This window comes from Paroedura picta, chromosome 5 (assembly GCF_049243985.1).
Source record: "Paroedura picta isolate Pp20150507F chromosome 5, Ppicta_v3.0, whole genome shotgun sequence".
In the NCBI taxonomy this organism is placed as follows: Eukaryota; Metazoa; Chordata; class Lepidosauria; order Squamata; family Gekkonidae; genus Paroedura; species Paroedura picta.
In genome coordinates, this window is record NC_135373.1 from 33782380 (window position 1) to 33799231 (window position 16852).

At 45.7% G+C, this 16852-nt stretch overlaps 1 protein-coding gene across 1 annotated transcript in view; it reads left to right on the top strand.

The window, feature by feature from the left end:
- Positions 1–16461, top strand: part of SDC3 (syndecan 3) — a 120915-nt gene extending 104454 nt beyond the window's left edge. The window contains exons 4-5 of the mRNA XM_077337158.1: positions 4638–4902; positions 6607–16461. Coding sequence (XP_077193273.1) covers positions 4638–4902; positions 6607–6773 — 432 coding nt within the window. The 3' untranslated portion in view covers positions 6774–16461. The remainder of the gene's footprint in view (positions 1–4637; positions 4903–6606) is intronic.
- Positions 16462–16852: the final 391 nt, after the last annotated feature.

Here is a 16852-nt window from a genome sequence, read left to right on the forward strand (position 1 = left end):
CGGCCAGCCGCTCTCTGTCTGAATAAAAACAAGGAAGGAACAACAATGTTGTAAGCTGCTCTGGGTTCCCCTGCAGGATATTGGATGAGCACCTGGCAGGAGGCAAAACTGGAAAGTCATTTATGATCTCTTCCAGCTCTGTGTGACTCTGATTCAACAAGTATTTAAGAATTTAAGTATCTAAACAGATAAATATCAGATTTCAGCAGGCATCCCTTGAGAAAGCCCTCAGCAGCCAGGAGTGTGGTTGATGGTATTGCAAAGATTTAGTGGGGAGTTAATGGAAAAACCTTGGCTAGATAGATAGGTAGTGGGGCAGAAGGATCTAGACCTGGGATTCCCTACTAGGGTTCCAGTGAACCTTGGAATTATGCAAAAGCTCCCCAAGGTTATGTGGCTTTCCCCCAAAGTTCGGATGGCCAGTGACATCACTGCATGTCACTGGAGCCCCCTTCTCTTGTTGCTCTACAGGCCTCGTCTCTTTCTCCACAATGGAAAAATGATAAATGATTGATCCATCAATTGGCTGGCTCCTGCATCTTACTTTCATGCTCATTTCTCTGAAAGGGCATGCCAATACTACTCAAAACCTGAAAAACACTTCACAGTCAAAAGGTTGCAAAAGTCTCGTCTAGGTTAAATTTTCTGTTAGTGAAAGGCAGTATCATCAGTGGAACAGATCTTTTCTGCCCCCTGTTCTGTTTCAGCTGTCCGATCTCCTGAAATGCTGCTCTTGTTTGACGGGAATCACTCGGGAATGGCTCAAGGGGCAACTTGGGGGTCTGCCACGGGTAAGGGAAATGGGTGGAAATGGCATCTCCTCTGCGAGGGGACATTTTAGTCTCAATTCAGCTCAGTATATGGAACATCTTTCTTTATCCTGTGTTCTCTAAACCCCCAGCTGACGCAGAGGCGGTGCGAACATATTGGGACATTTCATTGTGTGATGTTATCTAAGAGCTTCTGACATCAATATTTCCACAATATTTCCCTCCCAGGCACACCTCTGCTCAGGATGTTTTGAAGCGATATCAGGGAAAATCCCACTCTTTTCTGTCATCTCTGTGGGATTCCTTCTCTCTTCTCAGCCGGGGTTATTACTAATTACCTCCCCAACCAACCTTTTTGCAGGACATTTCACGCGAACCCCCAGATAGATGTCTCAGTCTTCTGTTGTAGGCACCTTTCTCTTTGGTCCTCAAATAAAAATCTCGCAAGGCTGCCTTTCTCCCCATCTGGAGCGCCTTCTTCCTCACAGGGAACAGCCTCTTCTTTCAGGGGGGCGTGGATGTACGGGAGTGATGAGTCTCTGCCTCCCCCTCCTGGCCGTTGACCCAAACAGGCAGATTGCTCTTTCTATCGCAGGAGATCTTTGCATAGCCTTAAAAGGGGATTGCACTGATTCATGGAGGAGGGGTCCATGAATAGCTACTAGTCTCGGTGATTAAAGGGAACTTCCACACCTGCAGACCTCCGAATTACCAGTCCTGGAAGGCAACATCGGTGGAAGGATGTGGTCTCTATGCCCAATTTCAGCCTTTTTCCAGCCATTTGGTTGTGGAGGAACCCCTGAAATATTTTTCAGGCTTCGAGGAACCCCAGAAGTGGTGCCATGCCCCTTCAGAGAAGGGGGCATAGAAGCAGGATGCAGGAGCCAGCCAGCCAATCAAGTCAATCAGTCAATCAAAAAGCCAATTGACCATTTACCATTTCTACCGGGGAGAAAGAGACGAGGTCTGTAGAGCAACAGGGGAAGTGGGCTCCAGTGACGTCTAGTGATGTCAGCGGCCATCCGAACTTCTGGGAAAGGTCTCTCATAACCCCTGCAGAGCTCTCTCATAATCCCAGGTTCCCCGGAACCCTGTTTGGGAATCCCTGCCTTATTTGTTGGCCATCGTGTGAAACTGAATGCAGGACTAAATTAGCTACTGATCTTCTCCAGCAGGAACCTCAGTGCTTGAATGTCTCCGTGAATCAGTGTACTGTAGAGGTTAAAGTTCCAGGCTAGGATCTGAGAGAATGAGACTGGAACTAGGGTTGCACGTTCTTGCACGCTCCGGCTGCTTTGGCGAGCACTGAAGCCAGAGGTGGCTGCGGAGGGGAGGGGAGAGTAGGGGCGCCGGTTGGTACGCCACTGCTGGCACCGCCCCTTCCCTCCATGCCATGGTGCTGGCCGCCTCGGACTTCAGTGCTCACCGGAGCATGCCAGAATGTGCAACTGTAGTTGGAACCCCTCACTCTACCATGGAAGCTCTATGGGTGGCCTTGGGCCAGTGTCACACTCAGCCCAACCTACCCCACAGGGTTGTTGTCTGGATAAAACGAAGGAGAGGAGAGTAATGTAAGCCGCTTCGAGAGAAAGCCATTGAGAAGAAACCACTGGGATTCTAAATCTAAAGCCGAGAGGGAAACTGGCAGAGGAAATTTCTAATGGAACTATGTGAGCATGCCCTTAGGACAGGTGCTCTCCACCAGGGTTTTGTGAAACCCTGGGGTTTCTTGACTGCCCTGGAAGGCTTTCCTGAATGGGCGGGAGTTAATTGATTTCTTATATATTTTAATATGGCCATATATGGTCATGTCAGTCCGCCCTCTCGCATGGCCGATAATGTCCTAGACGGGGTGGGAAGGGGAGGGGCCCTGGGTGGACATGTACACAGCTCTGCTTCCCAATCATATTTTGCATGATCACACCACTCGTGGGGGTTCTCGAAGGCTGAAGAATGTTTCAGGGTGTTCTCAGCAGTAAGAAAGTCGAGAAAGGATGCCTTAGGATATCTTAGAAGTCTCACTTGGGAAAAGTGGAAGGAAACAGGAGTCTAACAGCACCTTAAATAGAAAAAAAAAAGCACGGGTTTCATGAGTCACCGCTAACTTTATCAGATGCGTGGGAGACTAAATCCTTCAAGCTAATTTATATACACAATGGGGGGGGGGCTATTACGAAAGAAAGACTTGTTCAAAACAAGATCCATTCCAAAGAACTATCCGTTCACTAAGAATCCTACGTTAGGTTGTGTATGTTCATGCCCAACAAGTATCAACTCTGCTTAGCTTCCAAGATTGGGCTATACGATGCCCCCCCCCAAATCAGATTACGTTTGGGGGGAAATCTAGAATGCACTGTCAATATTTATCTCAGGTTCTCTTGATCACTCTATTGGTATCTTGGATTCTATTAAATCTCCCCCCCCCCCACACACACAACTATACTGTCTTTCTTCTGTCCCACTTAAGTTCCATATGAAGGTATTCATCAGTCTTGATCTGGGGAGTCTGGCCGCCATATTCAAGCATCTTGCTCTCCTAATGTGGAAGCTTGTCAAAGGAAGCTGCTGGTGGATCACTCTCTGTTGTCACCACTGCCTTGGGCTTGTAGGTGGCATTACAGCTTCCAACTCAACAAGGGGTGTTGCTGTTGTTAGGTGCGAAGTCGTGTCCGACCCATCGCGACACCATGGACAATGATCCTCCAGGCCTTCCTGTCCTCCACCATTCCCCGGAGTCCATTTAAGTTTGCACCTACTGCTTCAGTGAATCCATCCAGCCACCTCATTCTCTGTCATCCCCTTCTTCTTTTGCCCTCAACCGCTCCCAGCATTAGGCTCTTCTCCAGGGAGTCCTTCCTTCTCATGAGGTGGCCAAAGTATTTGAGTTTCATCTTCAGGATCTGGCCTTTTAAGGAGCAGGCAGGGCTGATCTCCTCTAGGACTGACCGGTTTGTTCGCCTTGCAGTCCCTTGGACTCGCAAGAGTCTTCTCCAACACCAAAAGCCTCAATTCTTTGACGCTCAGCCTTCCTTAAGGTCCAACTTTGGCAGCCATACATTGCAACTGGGAATACCATTGCCTTGACTAAACGCACTTCTGTTGGCAGGGTGATGTCTCTGCTTTTTAGGATAAGGGGTACTCTACAGCTATTTTTGCTGTTCCATTATGACATATGATGTCTCCATTTCTGCAGCAAGTCCTGATTGCTGTAGGTCTTGCTTGCGGTTATTGATGATGAAGAAGGGCAGAGAGGAAGAGTTTGCCACGATTCACTGCTGTCCTGCACATCCTTCAACCTGAGACAAATGTTCTCACAGAATAGCACAGTGTCTTAAAAACCATTTAATCCCTTGCTTCCTATGTAGCTCTGGGCAGCTTCTGTCCTTCAGCTGAGCTGAATTGCAAGGAAGGAGAACGGGAGCCCAGCAAGGCCTTGTGAAGTTCTGGATTGATAATCTCTCTTCCAGAAAAGCCTTGGAGGATGGAGGTACCAGACAGACAGTGACTGGGAGTAATGGGGAAGAAAGACATGAGACGGAAGGGGGAAAGTTGGGGGAGAAGTGTCTTCAGTCATCTCTCCCCTTTTTCTGGTATTCAGCCAGCCAGACTAGTTATCATACAGGCGGCCATGTTTGTTTGGTCTACAAGATAGCAATAGGGAGGACTGAAGAGGGAATATCTGATTTTTACAGCAAAAATGATGGAGGTAAACTGAATACTGCTCTTCCTGTGTGTTGCCCATCTGCTCCTTTCCCCCTGGGCACTGTTATGTCAGCCTGGTAGGTGCCCCACTTTGGCACCGTGAAAGGAATGGCTCTTTCTTCGTCTCCCTCCTACTCTCAATATCCTGTGTGTTTGCCCTCACAGACCGAGCCTCTGGATGTGACCCTTTCCACGGCACTGAATAACGAGCTGGAAGCCCCTGTCAGTGGAGATTTTGAAATCCACGAGGAAGAGGACACGACTCGGACGGAGCTTGGTAATGAGGTGGTTGCCCTGGTTACCCCAGCAGTAGGGCCCGGGCTGAAGAAGAACGCCGAGCCGGGGCTCATAGACAATACGATAGACTCTGGAAACTCAGCTGCTCAGCTCCCTCAGAAAAACATCCTGGAGAGGAAAGAAGTGCTCATAGGTAAGGTGTGGGCGGGGTGGGGGGGGTGGGGTGGTATTTTCTTGGCAATTCTGGACCACACCCAGAAGAGCAAGAACCGAGGGAGAGCCAGCGTGGTTGAGAACGGCAGCCTCTAATCTAGAGATCTGGGTTTGATTTCCCACTCCTTCTCCACAGGCGATTGGGTTGTAAGCAGAAATGTCCACTAAAGCTGAAGAGGCATTAACTTTTAAGCATTCAGTGGTGTAGAAACTACCGGGTCTGAAGAATACTTATGGTGGTAGGTAGCAAGTCAGTGGTGTGGTGTAGGCCACAGTCACTCTCCCTGTACCAGTGCAGCTTTCAGGCTGCTTAATTACAATACAGTCCTGTTTACTGGCGCAAAAAGCCCTCTTGAAGGATTCCATTTTGTATGGTTCACATGAAACCAGGAAAGTGGGAGTATTCACAGTTGACTTTATTCGTTTGTTTAAAAGGATTTGTAGCCTGTCTTTGAGCGGGAGGTCAAAATGGCTCGGGAACACGTCAAGCTGACCAGCCTCTGTGGCACAGCAAGTAAGCCCTGCAGAGGGAGGCCATCCTGCCCAGACCTCACCTGCAGTGCCGGAAGTGCCACTAAGGCCACAAGCCCACCACCCTAGTCTGGGGTCAGTTGAAGAGAGATTTCAAGGGCTGTGGTTGACCCTGGAGTGAAGGTTTTGGAATCTGAGGGAAAAGTCAGTGATGTTTCCCAGGATAAGAGAGGTGATCCAGACTCTTGGGAGCTCTGAAGGGTTCCCTGGAGGTCCTTTAGAGCAGAAGTGGACAAACTGTGGCTCTCCAGATGTTCATGGATGACAATTACCTCAGTGATAATGGCCTCATGGTAATTGTCATCGATGGACATCTGGAGAGTTACAGTTTGGTCACTGCTGCTCTGGAGGATGCAGTCTTCTTGAGACATCAGCTGTTTCCTCTTCAGTGTCCTCAGCTTGGAGGCCAATGTTTCATGGTTGCTAGGAGACAGATGACTTGGCAGGTCACAAAATATTTGATAGTGGTGATAGCACATTGGCTCTCTAACATCCATTAGCATTTTAATTGTTTTTCCTGTTTGTGACATTGGTTGAATGAACAGTAATGCAAGTAGTAATTGAGCCCATCAGCTTCTGCCCCTGATCTACCATGGGTCTGAGCCAAATGGCTCCTGTGATACTAGCAAAACCCTTGGCAGTCTTCTGCTTGCTCCTGGCTGCCAGTGTCCTCACCCTGTAAGGTCAATGGCCGGTCCACCCCTGATCCCATTGTATAGATCTAACCTATTGTATGGTCACCAGCTTGGTGTAGTGGTTAGGAGTGCGGACTTCTAATCTGGCGAGTCGGGTATGATTCCATGCTCCCCCACATACTACCAGCTGGGTGACCTTGGGCTCGCCACAGCTCTGATAAAGCTGTTCTGACAGAGCAGTAGTATCAGGGCTCTCTCAGCCTCACCTCCCTCACAGGGTGTCTGTTGTGGGAAGAGGAAAGGGAAGGCGATTGTAAGCCACATTGAGAATCCTTTGGGTAGAGAAAAGCAGCATATAAGAACCAACTCTTCTTCAACCCTTCTAAATGAAGCACTATGACCAGGGTGAGATATATCAAGAGCTACCATAACTGACATACCTAAGACAAAAATCTTGTGTGGCTTCTCTTCCTTCTTCCATCTTGCTAACCTTTCTCCTCTTGGATTTTGCTCGACAGCTGTGATCGTGGGCGGGGTTGTAGGAGCCCTTTTTGCTGCCTTCCTGGTGATGCTGTTGATCTACCGGATGAAGAAGAAAGACGAGGGGAGCTACACATTGGAAGAGCCCAAACAAGCGAGCGTCACTTACCAAAAACCTGACAAGCAAGAGGAATTCTATGCATAAAAAGCCACCGCAAGTGCCTCGCCATTTCTTTCTCTCGATGCCGTCCTTTCTCTCTTATTCTCACACAGCTTCTTTCTCTATTTCTAATTGGTCTGTGAAATTTTAACAAGGAAGATAGAAGAAACCTCTACCGTTTATCACATTTTTTAAAGAAAAATAGGAACAGTCAAACCATGTTATGGCAGAGGAAACATTCAGAGGACTGAAACAGCGCAAGGAGACTAATCGGGAGCAATCTCAGTTACCCTCTGGCCGTCTCCTTGGATTGGTGCTTGAGTTAGCCGCTCGGCTATTTTCTTTTTTAGCAACAGGACGTCCTGGACTAACACCTCCTGAGCACTGGTGCATAGACTTTCATATACGAGGTGTTCCATGTGATTTATGGCACTTGGCAATGCTCTTGTAGACAGGAGTGTCTCAGATTGGTTCACGCTGAGTTCAAGGGCAAGGAGACCAACATCCCAACTGCTCATGGAGTGCCCTAATCAAGCAGTATCAGGCTGGAGCTGGGCCTTTGGATTACTTCATTGGGAGAACTCACATGGTCTGCGGAGAACACCTTCGACCTCCATTCCTTGCTTTGTTCCTGGCAGCACATCTCTCATTACTGTTCCTATTTTGCTGCTGCCTAACTTGGGATCTCCAGTCAGGAGCTCAACCGTCCTCAATTTGTCCCGCTAGGTTTCACTGTGACGTTGCAAAGGTCTCCTAGCACAGGACTTTGGGCTCGGGCAGATGAACAAGCAACCCCGTTCCAGAGGATTTACCCATAGGGAAGGAGAATAGATGCTTAGAAAAGGCATGCTTTGTAGAAAGGGGAACGAAATTATGTCGAACATATCATCCATCTTGTTTGGCCCAAGGTGGCAGGGGGAGGGAAGAGGCGTAGCACACGGACGGGACAGAATCATGTGAGCTTGCGATGTACTTCAGCAATGGTTTCACTCCATATGACGCTATATATAAATAGAACTTGATAAAGAGGTGATAAAGTATGTAGACAGCTGCTGAGGAAACCTGTATTTTCCTCTCAAAGTAGTAATTAATTCATCAACATCTGTCTGGGGGGGTCCACATATCATGTGAATCTATGCTGGAGTGTGAAGTCGCTGAACATTTTGTTGGCAACTTGGGTGAGGTTGGTTTTCAGATAATACACAAAAAGCTCCTGAAGAGCAGTACCTAACATGGATGAGCCGGCACTTTGATTTGTGTGCAGTAAAATGGAATCAACAAAAGACAACTGTTAGCTATTCCATTTTGGCAACAGAGCCAAGCATACAGATACAACATATGCTGTTGAAAGGAAGCCTGGAATAGGGTAACAATTTGTGCTTTGATTCTGCAACCCCAGTTGCAGAAATGGCAAATACTAGTGACAGTTGTGTCAACCAAAGCGTTGGGTTGGATCCAAAGATGCCCTTCCACTCAGAAGGAGTTGTCCTGGAAGTGGAAAGTCCCCTTTGGATTCAATCCATTGTATGAATCCAACCCATTGTATGGCCACCTTAACTGAAGCCCTGTGACCAGGGTGAGATCTATTAAGAGCTACCATAACTGGATATGATTCAGAGTTGGAGGAGACCATGTATTTGGTACAAATGTTGCAAAAGGGACAAGTAGAAAATGGCATGACTTAGTTCAGATGTAATAGGGAAAACCTGGTTTGCTATGGGTTTGTTGTTGAAGCCTCAGTTTGATTGACAGATGAATTCTCCAGTCCTGATTTGTTTCAATAAATATTCATTTAGTTAGGTGGGGAGAGGGCTCACAAAAGTGGCGAAAGGAACTTTGATTGGCTGCATATCTTATTCTTAAATCTTTGTATACTTCTTTTCCCCTGAGGGAGAACTCAAAGTAGCCAACAACGTTTTTCTTCCCTATTCCATTTTATTAATACAACAACAGCCCTGTAAGGCAGGGTTAGGCTGAGAGGCACTAACTCAAGGTCACCCTGTGAGCTTTTATGGCAGAGAGGGAGATTCAATCCACCTTAGACCACCGTGCCAAGACTGGATTGAGACTGAGAGCCAGTTTGGTGTAGTGGTTAGGAGAGTGAACTTCTAATCTGGCATGCTGCGCTCCCCCACATGCAGCCAGCTGGGTGACCTTGGGCTCTCCACAACACTGATAAAACGGTTCTGACTGAGCGGGAATTTAAGGGCTCTCTCAGCCTCACTTCCCTCACAGGGTGTCTGTTGTGGGGAGAGGAATGGGAAGGCAACTGTAATCCGCTTTGTAATCCTCCTCCTCCTCCTCCTCCTCCTCCTCCTCCTCCTTCTATTAAAAGATTTAAGAGTAATTGCAATTCAGAAACCCACTTCAAAACATGGCTTCAGCGTCTGGTTTGACTATCAGTAGTGGAATGTCTTGTAATCATGTGATCAGTTCACCCTGATTTTAATTAATTTATGGTTCTGCGCTATGTCTGAACTGACCCTGCATGTTCAGGTGGGTGTGGGGAAATTGTGGGTGTGGACTAGCTGTTTTCTAGGCTTATTTAGGTCAAACATAGAGAGAGCCATAATGACCCCAGAGTAGCATAGCATAGATGCCAAGGAACATCCAGGAAGCTCAATCAGATCTTTGGTGTTGTTATTTTCAAAGGAGATGCCACATCCCCTATAACATTATAATGAAAAGCATTAGGTTATTAGAGAAGAGGAAAGGAACTCTACCCCTCTCCCAACAATAAAACATTAAGGACAGTGCCATCAACTCAACCTACCCTGTGCCAACTCAGCTATGGCCATTTCACTAACAGAAAATGGCTGACCTTTTGCTTCCCGGCTGATTGAAGAATAAGGAAATTGGTCTTAAATTGTGGTGTCTCTTGCAGAGCCATTGCTATGCCTCCTCAGTCTCCTGCTCCATCACCCATGAAGGCAAAGCTTACCAAGGGCTTCAGGAATTAGCAGTGCAACAGGGTTTCGAAGGACTGTTGACTCCTTCCAACCAGTCAGACATTGCTTCATCTTAAAAATAACCTTCCAGTATCCTGAGCCTGATTTGGGAGCAGTTGGCGTCAAGGTGAAATCTGTTCTGTTCTTGTTTGCCATTGGGCTGTTGGGTATTTCCCATTGTAAAGGAAGGAACACCTCCTTAAAAAGCCACCTGATCATTTTAATCCCCAAACCTGGGCCTATTCCGCACACATAGGATACTGCACTTTCAATGTGCTTTGGCAGCTGGATTTTCCTGTGCGGAACAGGAAAATCTACTTCGAAAGTGCATTTAAAGTGCATTATCTATTGTGTGCAGAATAGGCCCTGTTCTCAATGAAAACCATTGTTGATTATATAGCTGTAGACCTTTCATGGCTATTCCTTTAGGGGTTCAATCATACAACTCCCTTTGGATGCTGAGCCTTCCTCCCCTGGTAGAAGCCTTATTCTGTTGGAGTTAGAATACTTCCATTGAACAAGGACTCCTTACTTAGAGGAGCTTGGTGTTTATTACTTTCCGCTATTCTACACCAGTTGCCTCATGTAAGAGAACCGGAAGGTGATGTCCAGTCGCAGCTGACGTGACTAGTCTGTGAGGCAGCCTTTTTCAGTCTTTTGACTCTGGAGGTACTGCTGAAGTATTTTTGAGGTTGGAGGTACCGAGAAGTGATGTCAGCTGCCCATGCCTGCTTGCCACAGCCCCAGAAGTGACATGTCACTGGAAGTGACATCACTCATTTCACTGTTGTGTATTAGTGCAATAATTGCATTGCTCGGGTTGCCAATTTCCAGGTGGGGTCTGGAGATCTCCTAGAACTAGGCAGTGAGGTCTTGGAAGACAGCCAATGGAAAGATAAAGATCAGTCCCCTCTCCCCTTGAACAGTTTGCATGCGCTGGAAACAGGTCGGGCCAGTTCACATCTGGCTTCCAATCATGGACGGACTGGAACACACTTGTCTACCAAGAAGTCCCTTTGAAGCTTCCTGGAGGGCCTTAGGAAAGCCATTTTTTGTCAGCCCTGCCCACCTGTAACTGGCGGGTAATCGTGAACCAGTAAGGCCACCTAACCTCACACGTTGTGCCAGAGTGTGGCAGCAAGCATTGTGATGTTGGGGTAGGCCACTTGGCCACCTGTCCCCCCCTCACTTGTCCACCCAGACCCAGAGCGGCCTAGCGAGGCCACCCAGCCTTGCACTTCTGGCCACAGCATAGCAGCAGGCAGCATGTGAGGCTGGGGTAGACCTCTTATCATCCCACCCTGCCAGGTCCAGAGTGGCCCAGTATGGTGCAAGCAGTGTGAGACTGGGATAGGCCTCGCACTTGCTTGCTCACCTCCCCATTCTGCTCACCTGCTCACCCACCCAGGTCTGGAGCAGCCCAGTGAGGCCTCCCAGCCTCATACCTCTGGCTACAACGTGGTGGCAAGCAGCATGGGGCTGGGGTAGACTACTCCCTCACATAGACCATCTGGGAGAAAGACTCACCTTGACTCTCATTGCAGCCACCACTGAGGAGAGGAAAGGAGCCAGCCAAGGATTAAATGGCTGGGGCCCCTCCCCACCCCTTCCAGGCCCATAATGTTCCACTTTGGGAGAGGGTGGGTCGACCTGCCTGCCCCAATAAGGAAGAAAGCCTAAAATACCAGGGAGCTGTAAAATATGAGTACAGGGTAGGAGGGCTCTCCCTGGCTGCCATTTTGGAAAAGCCCACCGTGAGGTACTGTTGAGGGGTCCTTGTGGTACCATTTGATTCTGTGGTACAGCGGTTCAGAATGCCTGCTGTAGGATTTTAAAGATGAGAGATATACAAAGGTGGTTTGCCATTGGCTGCCTTGTTGTAGTGACCCTGGACTTTCTTGGTGATCTCCCTCCTTAGGACTAACCAGAGCCAACTCTACCCAGTTTATGAAAACTAGGCTAGCCTGGGCCATCCAGATCAGGGAGAAGTGAACTGGTGAGTTTGTCTGTAGTACTTTGTGAATTGTGAATTAAGATTTGATTCATGAGATGCCCTTTCAGATCTCACTGAGGCACTGGTGCAGAGAAATAAAGGCATAGTCTAAGTCATAATAAAATAAACCTTTTAAAAAAGGTTTCATTTAAGGTCTTGATGTTAAGGTTGCAGTATCCTGTTATAAGTGCAGAAACTTTATTAGGCTTTTGTTACACCTACAACACTGTGAGACCTGGGATGAGTCTGTACAATCCATGGCTCTAGTGAATTTAACACATTTCCATGTGAGTTTTGGTTGTATTTGCACCCATGAAGGAATATCTTCTACCACAACTCTGGAAAGGCCATTTTAGGTCTGTTCTGACTTCATATGGTGGTTGCTTCATTGTGTAAAATAAATCCCTTTAAGCATACTCCTTCCCTGGCTTGCCTCAAAAACCATCTTTAGACATTTCCCTTCAGTGCTTGAAGCATCTCAAGTGTTCAAAAGGAGTGCTCGAAAAAAATGAACAACGTGGGCCTTTTCTCCTGTCATTCTCTCTCTGAACACAAAAACTTTACTTCTGCAAAGGGGAAAATGCTGCTGAAGACTGCTCAGTAAACACAGATGCTTTGTGGGAACTCTTGATATTGGGAAATAAAAAAAATGGTATTCCTTCTAGCTGTCATTTCTTGGCCAGGCTGTCCTGGCTGAGATTTTTTTTTGCCTTCTGAATGGACTTGGGGAGGCAGAAAGAAAACTACCAATCCCATTTTCTGAGCAGTAAATAATGACCGGGATGAATGGAATTTCCACTGCTGGTTGTTGAGAAACCTACAAATTTCTCCTTTGACTATCATGCCCTTCTTGCCTCCTGGGGTGGTACAGCAAAGCCAACCCATTTAAAATTTAGCCATTGCTGAAGTTCATTTACTTATTACATTAAATGTGGGGCACTGTATTGATGTATAAGCAGGCTGACCGGAATAGCTTTAGTCTGTGCTGGTGCTCACCACGGCTCAGTGGAATAGTCTGAGGAAAATGGCCAAGAATTCCAGCTGACAATATTTGATGCGCAAAGATGCCCACGAAAGTTATGCTACGGTGTATTGATCTCTGCAGCCTTCTCCTGCTAATTTGGGATTGATTTTGATCTCTTTTGGGGAACTGAGAGATTTGGAGGTGAGACTTAGGGTCATGAGTCAAGAGATAAGCTAATGAAAATTAAAAGATATTTATGAAGTGTAGCACCCAATTTAGAAATAAAACTTTCCATGGCGAGGCCCATATTTAATTCATGCATTCAAATGCACATCTCTGGTGGATTTCTCCATCCACGATAAAATGAATGATAAAATTGCGCTGGGGTGATTTGCAGATGAGAGTATATATTTTAATCAATTATTTTGCACATCAGAAAGATGATTCTGCTACACCAGAAAATGGCTTCTGAAGTCAGATTATCTTCTGAGGCCAAATTTAGTATGTTGAAGATGCAGAACTGGCAATCCTGATGTGTTTGGGGCCCTAGACAATTGTCTGTGGGAGACATGGTATGGATCATGATTGCAGAGCTAGGGTAGAAAGTTAACTTACCCCATTCCATTAGTGAGATGGTTCTGTGGTCACTGTGGTCTGTTTCTAGACCCAGTAGAGAGGAAAGATAGGCACTGCCATCTGCCTGTCATTTTCCTCTTTCTTTCCTCCCCTAACAGGGCTAAAAGGAACTGGGAGGAGTCTCAAAGAGAAGTGATGGAGAGGGAAAGAGTTCTTTAAAAAAAAAACACAGAATAGGAAGGGTCCATCCAAGGCACATACTCCAACCCCTTGCTCTAGGATCAACCTCAAACATCCATGATACGTATCTGTCCAGCCACTGCTTGAAGACTGCCAATGGTGGGACACTCACCACATCCCTAGATAGCTGAATCCACTGCAGGAAGGAAGAAAAGAAGAAGAAAAGCTGTAGTGATTTTTAGGATTTTAAATATATTCAGCAGGTAGGAAAGGGGGAGGAGATAGTGACCACCATACCCTTGGTAGACTCTAGTAAGTGTATAAACGCCTCAGGAGGCTGAAGGACTTTTCTGAACATTGTGATAGTCACTGATTGGCCCACCACAATTGGAGAAGCTGTGAGAGAGTATGAGCATTGCTTGCAGAAGTTTTCTGGTATCTCCACTTGAAAAATTCCAAGTGGTTAAGTGGCGCAAAAAGTCTCTCTCTGTGTGAGGCCCTAGAGAGCTTGGTGTCCGTCAAAGTAACTCTATGGAGCTTGGTGGACCAATGGTCTGATTCAAAACATTTGCCGTATGTTTTCATTCTCAATTGTACAACCCAGGCTATGTTTCTGTTAAATAATTGTGTTTTCTCAGCAATCTTATTCCTGGAAACCTATGATTCTTACCCAGTGGGTCCATTGGGGTTCTGAACACTATGATGAGGTTCTTAAGTGGTCCTTGTGATGTCCCCTCTTGATCGTTCGATTGTCATTTTTGTCATTTTTGTCTGTTCTCGTAAGGACCCTCTTGTTATTTTTAGATTGCCGACCTAAATGGTGTCATTCGGACCCTGACAGCAAAAGTGTCGATCCATTTTCGTCTTGACAACACAACTGCATCTTGAGATGGAACGAAATTGCCAGTTAGCGGAATTTGTTCCTCTCTTGGCCATTAAGACTTTTGAAATATTCTTTGGCACCTCTGGAATGCTGTCAGCGAGTTTTGATGGGATACCATTTTACTAGCATCTTGCACAGCAACTGGCAAAACGGCACCATGCTGAGTTGAATCAAAACCAGTTCCAGCCAATGGAAGTCCAACTGTGGCAATAATATGCTATTGTGAATGTAGCTAATGTGTGTATATATATATGTATATATATATACATTGGGGTTTGTTTATATGTATATACACACACATACATGATTAATTTAAAATATGTACATAAGCAGGAGATCCTTATTAGTGGGCGTCATGAAAGCTTCAACCACCTTGGTTCGACAGTGTAATGAATAAGTACCAATAATGCTTTGGTTTCTACTCAGTGCCTGGCTCCTTTACCACAAGACAAACCGCCGTTTAAGCTCTATTTATAAGGAAATCCCATCTGCCAGCTTATCCTTTTTCTCCAGGCTGCCAAAAACACAGTTGGGGAAAAAATGGGCTTCAGAGCTTACAGATTTTGCCTCACAACTATTGCCTTCTGGGATTGGCCCCTGCTCAGTGGAAGAACGTGTCTTTTATATACTGAAGGTTCTGGGTGAAAGCCCTGTCATCTCTAGTGACAAGAATCATGGGTAACATTGCTAAGAAAGATCTGTTCCTAGGACCTTGACTGGTAGTACATCTCCAACTTAGCCAGCATTGGCCTATCTATGGGCCAATTTGATGCGCATGTCTAATAGACAAAATCACAGATCATTCTTTAGGTTGGAACATAGCCTGTGTTACGAATGTTCCATTTTGCTTTGCCTGAAATTGTAGCCATCTGTGTTTTTTAATTTTGATCAGTCCCTTTGCAGAAAGTTTGTAGGCTGGATCCTGCTCTCTTTTCTGCTAACAAAAGAGGAAGGAGGAAGTGTCCTTTTTAACCACAAAAAAAGGCTGTGCTCAGGAAAATTAGACATGTGGACAAAATCATTTTAGGAAAAGAGCTATGGCAAGGAGGCAGATTAGGATAGATGCAGGGAGTAATCTAGCGGGATCACACTCTGATAGTAACTGGCAAACAGTTTGCCCTATAATATTACCCCAAATCCATTGCCTGATATGGTTTCCTGAGCCTCTTTCCTCTAAGGGTCAGCCTTGAGTGCCCCCCAATACACACAGTAGGTATCCTGTAGAGCAGGGGGAGTCAACCTGTGGTCCTCCAGATGTTCATGGACTACAATTCCCATGAGCCCCTGCCAGCAAATGCAGGTTGACTACCCCTGCTGTAGAGCTATTCAAGGCCACAACTAGAGATCAGTCATTAGGCCTGAACGTAGAATGTATTCTGAATGTTTGGTTTTGCTTTGCCTGAAATTTGAGTAATCTACTTGGCTCAGCTCCTTTCCAAAGCGCCCCTCCCCACCCCCAGCATTTTAGCCTCATGGGTGTATTGTGTATGTGTTTGTGGATCTAAATACAAGTAATACCTTCACAACTGACAATCAAAGCAGGATTTTAGAGAAAAAAAAATAACATCGATACCGTGTTTTATAAAGCCACATTCTAAACGTCACCCATGAAAACAACCTGCTTGTTTTTAATAACTTCACGATTTCCTCTTATCTCTGGGAACGAAACCTAGCCCACTGGTCGTTTTTGTAAATAAGATTCCCAACCTGTATAGATTTAAAAATAAAACATCCCCCCCCCAAAAAAATTGCTTCCAAGAAGACTTTGAAAAAGAAACAAAACACCTGTTCACACGTACTCTGTGGGACTTATTAAAAGAAACAATGGAACACTTTGACGTAGATGAAAAGATGGAGTGTTGTACTACTCAGTTAATACTGGGAAGCAAGGCATGTAAATATTTCTAAAAGTAAGACCTGTCTTAAACACTTTTTTGTATGTACATAACTCTTCTAGAGTTTAGTACGGAAACTGCTATTTAGTGTGGGTTCAAAAGGGATGGGTGGGGGGATAAAAAAATGTTTTAATTGTTTTTGTCCAGAGTCAATGGCCAAAACCTTTAAAAATTATAAAAAAATAATATTTGCCAATGTAGCACTGTAATGGTAACGTCTTATTTTTTTTTATTACTCTTGTGTTGTGCCCATTTATAAAAAGGACAAAATAAACGCAAATGTTGTCATTAGAACTTGTTTGAGTACTTGTATAGCACTTTGGGAAGAGAGCCGTGAAGATAAACGAGGTGTCCACCATTCCACCCCTCCCAAATTGGCCAACCTACCCATTCCTGTGTCAATGTTACATAACTGAATTTTTCTAGCAGCGACATCTAAATATGTCAGTTGGTCTTTCTCTAGATGGTTCATTGAACCAAATATATCTGATCAAACAACAAGTTTTTAGTGGTTATGTCTAAAAATACTAGGTGTTTTCTACCTCGAATTCAGATACCTTTATTGGCACAAGATTTGATATGCATAAAACAACAATTAAAACAGCAAACAAATTCCAGGGATAGACATATGGATAACAGTAATAAAGCCTTATGACATTCAGCCAATCTGCAACAGAGATAGATT